This window comes from Atheta coriaria, unplaced genomic scaffold (assembly GCF_025399875.1).
Source record: "Atheta coriaria isolate IRGN ID8LTWV9N9 unplaced genomic scaffold, Caltech_Dcor_3.1 hic_scaffold_10_pilon, whole genome shotgun sequence".
NCBI classification, from domain to species: Eukaryota; Metazoa; Arthropoda; class Insecta; order Coleoptera; family Staphylinidae; genus Dalotia; species Dalotia coriaria.
This window is the reverse complement of record NW_027045452.1, coordinates 5,494,079-5,506,854: the sequence shown is the minus strand read 5'-3', so window position 1 is coordinate 5,506,854 and position 12,776 is coordinate 5,494,079. Positions and strand designations below refer to the sequence as shown.

Here is a 12,776-nt window from a genome sequence, read left to right as displayed (position 1 = left end):
AATAAGCTTCTTCTGTTCGTTTATTTGTTTTCGAGCAAAGGATTGAACACAACGTGAACAGGAAATCCACAATCGAACAAAATTGCCTCATTGTAAATATTTACGCAGTGTGTAAGTTTCCTTTCAAATTACCACACTGTATATTTATTCTATCAAATTAATTACAATTACTAAACCGACAAGTATGCACATGAATGAAGTGAATAATGCGCACACAATTAATAAACTAATATTCAAACTATTTCTGAGTATCCGCTTGGGTTGCAACTATTGCGCTGGAAGCTGAATGCCCCGGAAACAAAAGTACGTTAATTATAATTGATGATGGATTATTGTGCACTCTCTGGGGGCGCGTCGCGGCATCGCACTCCCGGCTTCATTAAAGCGTCATAATCGTCAGAAATAATTGCGTCAATCGATAATCACACGTCCTGCAATTATAAACTCACTGCATCAGCATAATTGAATCGACGAATATTTTGATTCAATCTGTGATATGCGTTTATTACGGGCGTAGCATTAATAACTCAAAATAATTATCTATACCTGTCATGTTTTTAAGCCCTGGTGTAGTGACCAGTAATCGGACCACTAAGGATGTTGCACCCTGAGGCCCAAGGCGTAATCTCTCCGTGACGTAGAGTAGACCATTGCTGAGAAACTGAGCGCCTTCACTCAATGCCAATAAAGCTGTAATCTGTATAGGAATACAATGTAAACAAATTATAATGGGGAGAAGGTAATTAATGGAGATGAGCTTACATCCATGCAGGAGTTGATATTGTTGCTAATTTTGATATCGACTTCCAAGGTTTCGCGCACTCGCAGAGTTGGAGGCAGATGGAATTCGGCTTGCAGCGGGCGGAAAACTTTAATATTCACGGGAGCGGAGAAGCGCAACCCGCCGTTGGTCGAGACGGTCAATGCCCAAAGGGACCATTTGCCCGCTTCGGATGGGCCGGTGATTGTCAGACCAGAGGATGCTATTTCAGCACTGTAAAAAGAACAACAAAAATAAAGATTTTTAGTTTAGGACTGAAACTAAACTAAAAAATGTATTCTATGTATAGTAGTAAATTAATAAGTAAGTAATAAGTAATAATAAGTAATCAATTTTTATCATTCAAACATATACTATAAATATAAATGTAAATTTGTTTATTTCTTTGCTTTCAACGCTTTCACGGTGGAATATTTGCCCAATTTTTGTAAATTTTGGATTAAAAGTACTTTTGACCAAACCAAAGATGCACTATTTTGCATTTTATATTTGTTTACATTTAAAATAAGAATCATATTTAAGGAGTCGGCATAAAGCCAGAGAAAATTTTCGATTTATATTTGTTAGCTACGCAGCATCTATAATATACATATGAATCGCAAATTCTGTTGGTAAGCGCATAACTCAACAATATCTAGAACAATTTGGCCAATTCTTTAATTAAAATGTTCGTTAAAGTCCAAGAATGTTTTTTACCATGAGAAAAATTTGAAAGGTTGAATCCCAGATGGCGTGCTAAAGTGCATTAGTTGCAATTCTCTATATAATTAATTTCTTTAAAATTAAGTTGGGAATTTTATTCATATAATTGACACATACTATGTCCAGAACAAGAGAGTGAAAACAAACAACATTTTTATTAAACACTACCGGGACGAAATCACGGGCAAAAGCTAGTTGTTTAATGAACTTATCATTATATACGTATATTTATAGAATTAGCAAAAGTTAAAATCGTAAAATAGCATTTTAAACATAATTATTTACCCATAAAACATGCCATAAGTACTCCTATAAGTGGAAGTAAATTTATTAGTATATATTTTTAACTTTGACTTAAACTGCATATAAGCAGTCACAAAATGGAAAAATATCATTTACTCATTGTCAAAATGAAGTTAATTTGCTTATTATTGGCGGTGTTCAGTGTTTCCCATCAGCAGCAAAGTTTTATAAAAACTTACTACATAACAAAGAACCTTTGGGTACGAATTATATTGAATTATATATTATTAATATATATTTCGTTGTAATTGTTAATAATTGTATGTTTAATAATAAGTTAAATTGGTTCCAAGCGTCTGAACATTGTGCTCGACAAAAATTGCAATTGGCGACGGTCAATAGCCAAAGTGAACAGGACACTTTGGAGAATACTATAAAGAAAGCTGGTAAACACTTGCTTGTCGCCTCAATTTAAAGATTGCATTATTATTATAAAAAAAACTTTTTAGGCATGGAAAGTGCATCATTTTGGTTGGGTGGCACCGATTTAGGCAAAGAAGGAACATACGTATGGGCATCAACTGGACAACCGTTTGTTTATACACATTGGTTAAAAGGTCAACCAGATAACGCTGGCAATATTGAACACTGTGCGCATACTTTTCCTGATACGAAGAATACAAGCGAATGGAACGATGGACCGTGCAATAGTTTGAAAAGTGTTGTTTGTGAAAAAGCAAGAAATTGCTAAGAATCTAAACAATTTGAAGGCAATTTTTGATAAAATATTAAAAAAAATATGTAATATCAATTTATTAATATCTTTGGATATTTTGAATGTTACTCTTGTGATTAGATTAATTTACTGTTTCAGTTCATCCTCCATTTTGGTGGTGTTTATTACGTACTTAATAAGTGGCGAGGGTTAATGGCGATGGCGGAATGCGACATGTCGACATCGGAATGTTGTTAATTTCGTTTCGCGCACACGATGGGGTGGTCCCGGCGCTATATAAATCTCGTCGCAATATAAAGGTTGAGAAATGCGGAAATGGCTAGCTTCAAAGGGGAGAGAAGCGCTGGTGTGCTGTGCGTGCATCAAGGGTTGAAAGATAGTCGGGCGGGGGCAAGCAAACAATGTCTGCAACGCGATTAGGCGAGCTTAGAGGGCGATTTACGAGACCGCGGTCATCCATAACTCAAGCACGATATGCTACTTTACGATTTAGCTTTTCTTTTTGAATTCAAAATCTTCGAAACAAAAAATAAAAACGCCTTTATTAGTAAAATTGCTAAATTAGTTTTTAGTAGCGAAGCAAATGATGTAAACCTGGGCGTTCGCAAAGCAATTAATTTTTTCTGCGTGTGAATTGAACGTTTTATCTGAGTTGGAAAAAAACAGTTGGAAAACGAAGCGGAAAACAATTTCGTTCATTTGGTGTTGGCGCTCTCGCGCTGGCGGGCATTTGATTTTTTCAATTTTTGCACAATTCCTTTACGATTTCCGCTTGCGCCGCAAGCATCACGTGTAACATACGCAATTACCCAAACAGCTTCATGAAAAAAAAAATCGCGGGTTAAAATCGTTCAATAGAACCTTTTCATTAAATTGCACTCGGTCAGTTATTAAAATGTAACTTGTGGTGCAACAGAGTTATTTTGATGCCCAACAATTCCAAATATTTTAACGATTTTTGACTTTTTATTGATTTTTTTAAACACTCTGTATAAATTGTTGTGTACACGTAGCCCGCCATTAAAAGGTGACATTTTTTACGACTTGCTCTCCAGGGAACTATGGTGACCCGCGCCCACCTCAAACGACGCCATCTGCCTGCGCAGTTACAACCCACAAGGACGATTTTATTGCCGGTCACAATGTTCCGTGAAAGCGATAACACGGAATAAATAAAAATAAATCGAAACCGAAGCGTTCTATTACCATTTTGTATTATACATGATGTTACAACAACTTTTCTTCAACTTTTCAACTTACGTGTAATTAAAACATTTCCATAACCACAATTGATCCAACGCTGTGCCTCCGACTAAACTCTCCGGTGGTCTCCTCCGGTTTGATGCAGGTCCAGCTCCGGATCCTCGCTGCCTGTATGACACTGCTGACATTCCTGTATCGTGTTTAACACACTGCCGTTGAAAGAACGACACTCCTGCTTCCAGAAAGTCCACTTCACCAGTGATACTGTTCTCGTAGCGTTCTTCACTGATGCGCGGGTCAAACCGGACATCATTACCGCCACCAGATCGTCCTCCAAGCAGACAGACTAACGACGACGATTCCGCAATCACCTCCAAGTCAAGGGCTTGATTCGGTAGCCACCATTCGCGCTCTTCCATCATAATATACACCTAGACATATATAATGTATGCAACTCAATGTACAGCGACGTAGTGACGTGAGGCAAATGCAGTTTACAAATTAAACGTTAGATTTAACATGATTACTGATTACTCCGGCTGCGTAAATGCGTATTATGGACGATTGATGATGTGATTTACTGTGAGCGCGGTGCATTTGTGCGTATGTTAATATATTATTCACTATTCCTTTCTACTAGATTACTAGCTGTATAGTAAGCCAGGTAAGTTGAGTTCCGCCATTTTGATTTCTTGTTTGCAATTTGCCATACATTGACTTACCTGTCGATGTAGCAGTTTAACGTCGAAGCTGATCACATCGCTGACGGGTTCACCCTGTGGGGTGATGTAGTAAACCAGGAGTTGACTGACAGGCGCCATTACAGATCTCACATTGAAACTGTAAACAATAACAAACATAATAATAATTAGTATTTATGATGCTTTATGTAGCTACTAGCTTTTGCCCGGTAGTGTTTAATAAAAATGTAATTCGTTTTTACTCTCTTGTTCTAAACATAGTATGTATCAATTCTATCAATTAGATTCGCAATTTTATTTTAAAGAAATTAATTATATAAAACATTGCTAATAATGCACTTTAGCGCGCCATCTCCGATTCAACTATTTAACTATAACTATGATTGAATCTCAATGCCAACTTTTATCCTAGAGAAAAGGGCTGTCTTTAAGGTTTTCCCGGTAATTATTTAAAATTTTCTTGCCGTATAAACCATCCTTGGACTTTAACGAACATTTAAAAAAAGAATTGGCCAAATTGGTTTAGGCGTTGATGAGTAATGCGCTTACCAACAAATTTTGCAATTCATTTTTATATTATTGTTGTATAATTTGAAAAATAGTTATGTTTAAATATCAAGGTCATCATAATAATTTACTCTCTAAAAAAGTCGAAACACGAACAATATTTACCGTTATCAAACAATCAAACGTAGGCAAACGAAAGATGGAAAGATACGAACGCGCGATATTAATCTAACGCAAATATTTGCTTCTAATTATAATACGCAAACGCAGACCTTTCACAGAAGGTTCTTGAGGTCATAGAGCATACATTTCATCTCTGCATTATTTATATATGCATCTTTTGAGTATAATTTTGATTGTAGTTGAAAGTTAATACAGCAGATATTAAATTATATTCCTTTGGAGAGTAATAAAATGTAAATTTCAAATGCATCAATTTCCATCTTTATGGAGATCCTTATCGCAGGTCAATTTAAAAAGAAAAACCAACAGGAAATTTTTCATTCTATCGCGCACCCCTTCGTCAATTTCCGCGCAGGAGGGGTTGCTTCCTTCGATATTATTACGGTCATTAACTCGCACCCGGCCGATAATGAACGCAGTGGATATCGTAAAAGCAGATGACCTATAAAACTATTATTAGGGAGTTTTATGAACGTGCGCACGATTGCGAGGATGAAAGTCAAAGCGCGGAAGCGTCGAGTTGATAAAGGGCAACGAAATTACGAGCGCAATTTGCGACACCCATTTTTTTTCCCTCTGTTGGACGTATTTTTGTATATTGCGCTCTTTGTTTTTACGTTTTAGCCCCGGGGGTGTACGGTCATTGTGATTGGCCATGCGGAAGCTGCTCGTTAATATCCAACTAATAAATTCGTAACTGGAATGGAAATTTCGAATGAATTTTATCAAAATTTCCAGTTATATTGGAAATAAATGCTAAAATTTATAAAATTTGTTCATATGTTAAATATTCCTAAAATTTACATATTATTAAATTGTAAAAAGCATTTTTGGAGTTATGAATATGAATGCATTACAATTTTGGCAATGTCGAAAAAGAGATTATAGTCACTATTGTGCTGCTGGCTGCAAAGCTTTGAATAGTCAGAATTGATGTTTACCACATTAATCCTACTATTGAAGAGGAGCCGCAGCATGCACAGACGTAGTCTACACCCGGAAACAATTCAATGACTGCATGTCAAACATGCATTTATTGCATTCGCCGCGTCGCAAAGTTCGTAATTAGGATCGAGCGAGCGAGTCGAAATAATGAAAAGGCATCTGGTGCGCCTCCCGTGGCTGCGAAATTCGCACTCGTCGCAGTTGGTAGTGATTTATTATTGAATGTCGTCGAATCGAAAGCATTCCTCGACCCGGACGAATGCACAATGTTCAAATGCAATTCCACTTAATGCTTTAGTCATGTCGCTTTTAAATAAAAAGAGAACTTTCAACATCTAATTCAATTTAGAAAATAATTATTCATTAATATTTATTTATAAAAAATTTTACATAAAACTTTTTCTTCTAAATGCAAATGAAGCACTGATCAACTTAATTAACGTCTTTTTACGCCCGGCACGAACAATAATAATTTAACCGATGAACAGACTCCAACAGTTTAAGCGTATAATCCACGTGAAAATTTGCGAGCAAAGTTTTCTCCTCCACTCGACTGCCGCCTGCCAGTTTTAAGAAACCTGGTTAAGCCAGGCACAATAAACAATCAGAGCTTAACACGCAGTTCGGGCGCAAACTTTCTATATATATATACACATATATTTATTCGTCGGATGAAAATCGCTCGATTAAATCGGCGCGAGCAAAAGTCCCCTAAGTCTGGAAAAACATTTTTAGTTTTAATCTGCTACAGTTCCCAATCGGCACAGCATTAATATTCTCTGCGTGGAATCGAAAACGTTTTAATAATCGCCTTATTGCGCGCCATTACCGGCCAAATGGACGCAGTGCAAGCGGCGAAAACTTAAGCCGGCTTATTAATAATAATATCGAAACACTCGGAAGCGGAAGCGGCTGCAGTTGGCTGGATGGAGGAGCTGTCGTTGTCGAGGGATCGAAGCGTGACAGCTGGTGGAATTCTCTTATTAGCGCCATGTCAGTGACTGTCAAATCGGATTTAGTCTTTTTTTTGTCTCAATTTGGACCAGAAATATTACGATTTTTGTTGTTTTTGTTGATTTTCAATCATGGTTATTTATATATCATACTAATTTTAAAATATTTATTTATAAAATTCGGCATGAAGATGCCCTCAGGGTAAAACATGTTAACTTAACATATAAAATTGTAAAATCCAATAAAATCACGTAGAATTTTATAAATAAATATTTTAAAATATACAATGGATTACGTATTCACAAATGAAAGTAATAAAAATATCATACAAACTTTTGCTTCGCGTAAATTTTAATAAAAAAATCAAATAAAATTGTTAATAATGCCTTTTAGGGCCATCTGTATTCAAATTTTATAACTAAAACTATTATTAATTTACATACCAATTTTCATCTCTTTTTTACACCCTGTAAATTATATTTTAGTGACATAATATAGCCTATGTTATTTTATATGATCTAAAATATTATTGTACCAAAATTTATAAAAATTTATTCACTGGCTTTTGTGTTAAAGCATAACAAACATACACAGATTTCCTTTTATAATATTATACTAATTAGTGTAAACTAGGTCAATAAACTTTTTGACAAATCCCTAGATACGTAAATGTATACCCACTGACTCTATAAAGTTAAAGTCAAAAGCACTCTCTGAATGTGGTACACATTCGTCTAAAAGTGGACCCCATTTCAGTAGGAAGTTACGCTTTGGAAACTCGAGCACACCGCGACCGACTTGTTTATTTGTCGTCCTCGGCCGGCAGCCCAGTGGCTGCTTGTCATGCAGTCCTTGTGGTTATTGCTATGCATTCGCTCCTCGATACTTACATCTTGTCCGAGCCAACGGCGCGACTGCGAGAAGACTATCGAGAAGTAAGGGGAGCGAAAATAGAAATTGTAAGCAGCAGCTGGATTCGGCAGTAGAGCCCGGTTTGGTGGCAGATGTTCGACCGCCAATTTCGACACTGACAAGCACACCAGGACGTCGAGGGGTTGTGAGGGTTGTGAGCGTCTTAAAGATGTCAGTGCAACGCGTGCGATTATACGAAACCGCAAACTTACGCAGAATGCAATTCGCTTATATTAATTCTAGACAATATTAAAGTAGTTAAGTTGGGGTTAAGTCACTTTTGATGTTAAAAAATAAAAATTAATATACAACGTTAAATTTATTTTCCTATTTCGAGTGAAAAACAGCAAATAAAAAATTGGGCTTCAATATCGGCTAAAGCAATTTTTGCTGAATGAGAGCATAAACAAAAATTATAGCTTGGAAAACATGAGTTAAGTGTTCAAAAAATTAACTTTAAAACGGATAAAATACGTTATGAATGTTTTAATAGTGATAAAAATGTAATTGGTTTTTACTCTCTTGTTCTAGTCATAGTATGTGTCAATTCTATCAATAAGATTCGTAATTTTATTTAGAAAGAATTGCAAATAGTGCACTTCAGCGCGTCATCTCGGATTCAACTATTTAAATATAACTATGATTGAATCTCAATGCCAACTTTTATTCTATAGAAAAGGGCTGTCTTTTGGGTTTCCCCGGCAATTATTTGAATTTTTCTCGCCATGTAAACCATCCTTGGACGTTAACGAACATTTAAAAAAAAGAAATGGCCAAATTGGTCAAAGCGTTGTTGAGTTATGCGTTTACAAACAGATTTTGAGATTCATTTTTATATTATAGAATAATTCATAGTTGCTATCGTTATATAAATAAATCAGAGATGGCGCTAAGCTGCTCTTATTGACATTAAAACCAAGACAAATGTGTTGTTTTCATATTCGCGCATAAAAACTGCCAACTCAAAACCCACACTTGTTCACTTTATGTAAATAATAACAAACACAACAACATAACATTATATTTACTTTATAATGTCAGGCACAAATAAAATAAAATTGCAAGACAGTTGTGCTTAATTTTATTGTTTGTTTGCTGCTGATTACAAGTACAAACGTTCGAAATATTAATAGTTTGGCTTCGCCAACCAAGTGCCTCTTGTCTCGGTTTCGGTGGTGCCTTTGTTGTGCACAATACATAGTCTTGAGTCTAGACTTTGTCGATATCGCTCTACTTACCGGCGCGTGTAAAAGTGAGAAGAGCGAATTTCGCTCTCGCGCGCCGAGAGTAAGCTCATTACGATAAAAGTAGATAGTCGTGTCTAATGAAGTTCGCGATCCGTTGGTTCGTGAAATTTATCCTACCACAGCGCCGACGAAATTCGTTTTATCAGACGGGAATATCAGATTTGACAAAAACTAACTTATTGACATTTTGTTAAATAATTTTTTTAGAAGCAATTATTTTAACATAATCACTGATAACAGAAATTTTAATTTTTCTACTTTCACCTTTAAAGCGCCAGATTTTGAAACACAAAAAGCGGTACTTTAAACACAGTTGGGGAAGGCCGTGACTAAAGTACTTTAGTCACGGGCTGTAGTCACGCTCGCTATGCTCGATTTTAATAAACTTTGTGACAAAAAGTCCAACTTGATATTTAATATACTGTTTTCAATTTATTAACAGTATATTATACTAACTATAGTGAAACATATTGGAAATTAAAATTTTGTAAGAGAAATAATTTTTTTTTAAACTGTTTGAGGCACTAAATCATTACTTCTGAACGGATTTCAGTAAAAAACTAATTAACTTATTTTCAAATACGAAATTTCGCTTTGCTTGGAAAACTTTTTGCTGATTTAATGATTACTTTTTTGTTAAAACCTTGCAGAGAATGACAAAAACCTCTTGGGGCAAGATTTGCGCCTGAAAATCAGGGCCTGCGGTCGCAGTCGCAGCGTGCAAACGAGTTTGTAAAACCTTGTAGCGAAAACCTTCCAACTTTCGGTTGTCAATCAATCCGCGGCGGTGGAAAGTAAAGCCGCGCCGAAGTTGGCAGCGAGATTGCCGAGAGTTAATTGAAAAGGGTAAAGGTTTGCGTTCTAAACAAGTGAGGATAAAGCAAAGTTTAAAAACTAGCACGGCCCGCGTTAATTCCCGTTTGGACTAACGAGCACAATCGAGAAAATTCGTTAAGTCGGCCATCTTGTTTGACAAGTCCCGCATAGAGGCCTCGAAAAAGAGCTTAAAGTTATTTTGGTAACAAATTTATTATGTAAAAACCGCAATATAAAAACTGAGAGGAAAATAAACCGTGGCAGACGGTTCAAAGTAACGTGAAAAAGAAGCGAAAAATGTTGTGTAGCGAGAGAAAAAAAAGTCGAAATATAAGAGGCAGCTAGGAGCATAACGTGAACGTCTTGAACTCGCACGTAGACGACGGCGGCTCCGGCTCAAAATACCTCATAACTGTCACCAGCCGAGACGCGCACTCTACGAGAGGTTAAAAACGAAAATTATAAATTTCCCAGCCGCGCCATATTGCTTCTCCAGTTTCCACACAAAACCGCGCAACGTTTTATGCGCGACATCCTCCAAAACGTTTTATCATATACAATGCTCTTAGAAGCGATTTTAAAAACGTGGATTTAACGACATTTCTGCAGGAAAAAATATCCATTTGAGGTTATAAAGATTGCATCAGACTGCTATTTGACATTTGACATACATAACTAGTAAATTAGGTTGCCTACGTTCAAATAACCTGAAAATATGAGCTCCGCATTAAAATACGTATTATATAACCAAGATCAGTGAGATATCACGTATCATATTCTGATATTCTGCGCGTCACGTTAAGAACGAAACGTGAGCGTTACGTGCCGCAGTTCTCGTTATCTCTGTTACCTGCAAAACCCGATCCGTGCTATCGCTTCAGCTTGATGGGCGCCGGAGACGCTTTTATTTATAATATTAATAACGCTAACACAACCTCACGAGAATGGTGCTTGAACCATGGGGTAACTTGAGTGTACGTATTATAAAACATGATATAGTGAGTCTGGAGAGATGTTTTCAAGTATGTAACTCACCTGAAATTCAATCGGCAGACGGCGCCCGCAGGTTGCGCGGCGCTCCCGGCCGCTGGCAGCGGGTCCTCGTAGCGGCGCTGCGCCCAATCCGTGACGCGCCCATCGGTCGTGATGACGTAATGCAGGTCGCGCTCACACGGACATGTCGATAGGATTGCCACGTGAGCTTCTTCCTCGGGCTGCGGAGGAGAGGAAATTGTAATTGTATGTAATTATTTAGTCACACGTTATCTGCGCCGAATATTATTACTCACTTGAAGGGTGTGTTCGACGCCCTCGATGAGCAGATAGCAATCGGATGATGAATTCCATTTGTGGATTGGTTCGCGTGCAAGTACATAATGGCTTTCGATTTCTTTGCTTTCCACGGAGACCAATTCAGCCTGGAGGAGGAATTATTTTTATTTTGTTAAAATTTTTCGTGTTTTTTAGGCATAAAACTAATTTAAATGAAAATTAAGATTCACATAAAGTATTTTTTTATACTATTCTTTTATAATATAAAAATAAATCGAAAAATATGTTGGTAAGCGCAAAAATCAACAACGCCTAGATCAATATGGCCAATTCTTTTTTTAAATGTTTGTTAAAGTCTCAGAATGGTTTTTACGGTGAGAAAAATTTGAATAATTTCCAGGAAAACCCTAAAGACAGCATTTTTCGATAGAATAAAAGTTGGAATTGAGATTCAATCATAGTTATAGTTAAATAGTTGAATCCGAGATGGCGTGCTGAAGTGCATTATTAGCAATTCTTTATATAATTAATTAATTTAAGATAAAATTACGAATCTTATTGATAGAATTGACAAATACTATGTCTAGAACAAGAGTGTAAAACCGAATTACATTTTTATTAAACAACACCGGGGCGAAGTCGCGGACAAAACTTAGTTTTTCTTAAATTAGGTACATAATTTCTATTTCGCGTAAAAATAAGTCAAATAAAACTTTTTGATTCATGCATAAATTAAATAAAATATTTCCTAAAGAATAAACCATCCACTCATTTTCACATGACAAAAATATTGATATTAAATTTCCGGCCTCTTCAGTGTCGATAATGCTATCGGAAATATTGTGCATCCGCTTGTCATTTTCGGCATATCGTAGCATTTCCTGTTTGTTTTCCGCCGCGCCTCACGCTCTTTTCATTTCTCATTTCTCAACACACACACACATTATTTTTTTCAGTTGTTATGAAGCGCGCTGTCCGCTTGCGCGTAACCGATGCGAATATATCGCACGACGTCGCCGTCAAAACGGGTGTCAATCAATCGATCACTTCGGCAACAATAAAGTGCCTTAACTTGTACGCGCGCGGGTTTTTCGACTCGCCGTGCGCGAACATAATGCGCGCGCTTCTCGCAATGATGTTGATGGATGACGTTCGGTTTCAATCCGCCAAATCCGCTAACAAACACGTTCCACCGTTGGAAAAACAAAAACAAGCAAAAACGTACCTACGATCGTATCGTGTTTTTCTCACTGTTTGTTCTACGTTAGCATTTGAAGCATTTATTCGTTTTTTTTTTTCGGTTAACACTCGTTATATAAAATAAATATAAGAAGTGTGTCATAACATGTAGTACATGAGTCGAGCTCGAACAATGATTGAGTGAAAATAAAGTTACCTGTAACGCGATGACGTCACTGTCGGCCATAATAGCAGGCACGATGAACGTCCCTTCACCGTTTGTTATCTCGATGTCTTGACTGTAGATTGAAGTGGTGTTGTCGTAAACTTTCACACGCACCCGCACTGACTTTTCAGTACTCATAGCCTCAACCTATATAATCATACATCAACAT

The 12,776-nt window shown here is 36.7% G+C and overlaps 1 protein-coding gene across 1 annotated transcript in view; it reads right to left on the bottom strand.

Annotated features, from left to right (window-relative positions):
- The window catches only part of LOC135801330 (C3 and PZP-like alpha-2-macroglobulin domain-containing protein 8), a 59,503-nt gene that overhangs the window by 5,104 nt on the left and 41,623 nt on the right, over nucleotides 1-12,776 (bottom strand). Inside the window, exons 7-13 of the mRNA XM_065314767.1 lie at nucleotides 12,599-12,754; nucleotides 11,220-11,348; nucleotides 10,966-11,144; nucleotides 4,388-4,505; nucleotides 3,723-4,096; nucleotides 763-994; nucleotides 547-697 (exon numbers count right to left, since the gene is read on the bottom strand). Coding sequence (XP_065170839.1) covers nucleotides 547-697; nucleotides 763-994; nucleotides 3,723-4,096; nucleotides 4,388-4,505; nucleotides 10,966-11,144; nucleotides 11,220-11,348; nucleotides 12,599-12,754 — 1,339 coding nt within the window. The remainder of the gene's footprint in view (nucleotides 1-546; nucleotides 698-762; nucleotides 995-3,722; nucleotides 4,097-4,387; nucleotides 4,506-10,965; nucleotides 11,145-11,219; nucleotides 11,349-12,598; nucleotides 12,755-12,776) is intronic.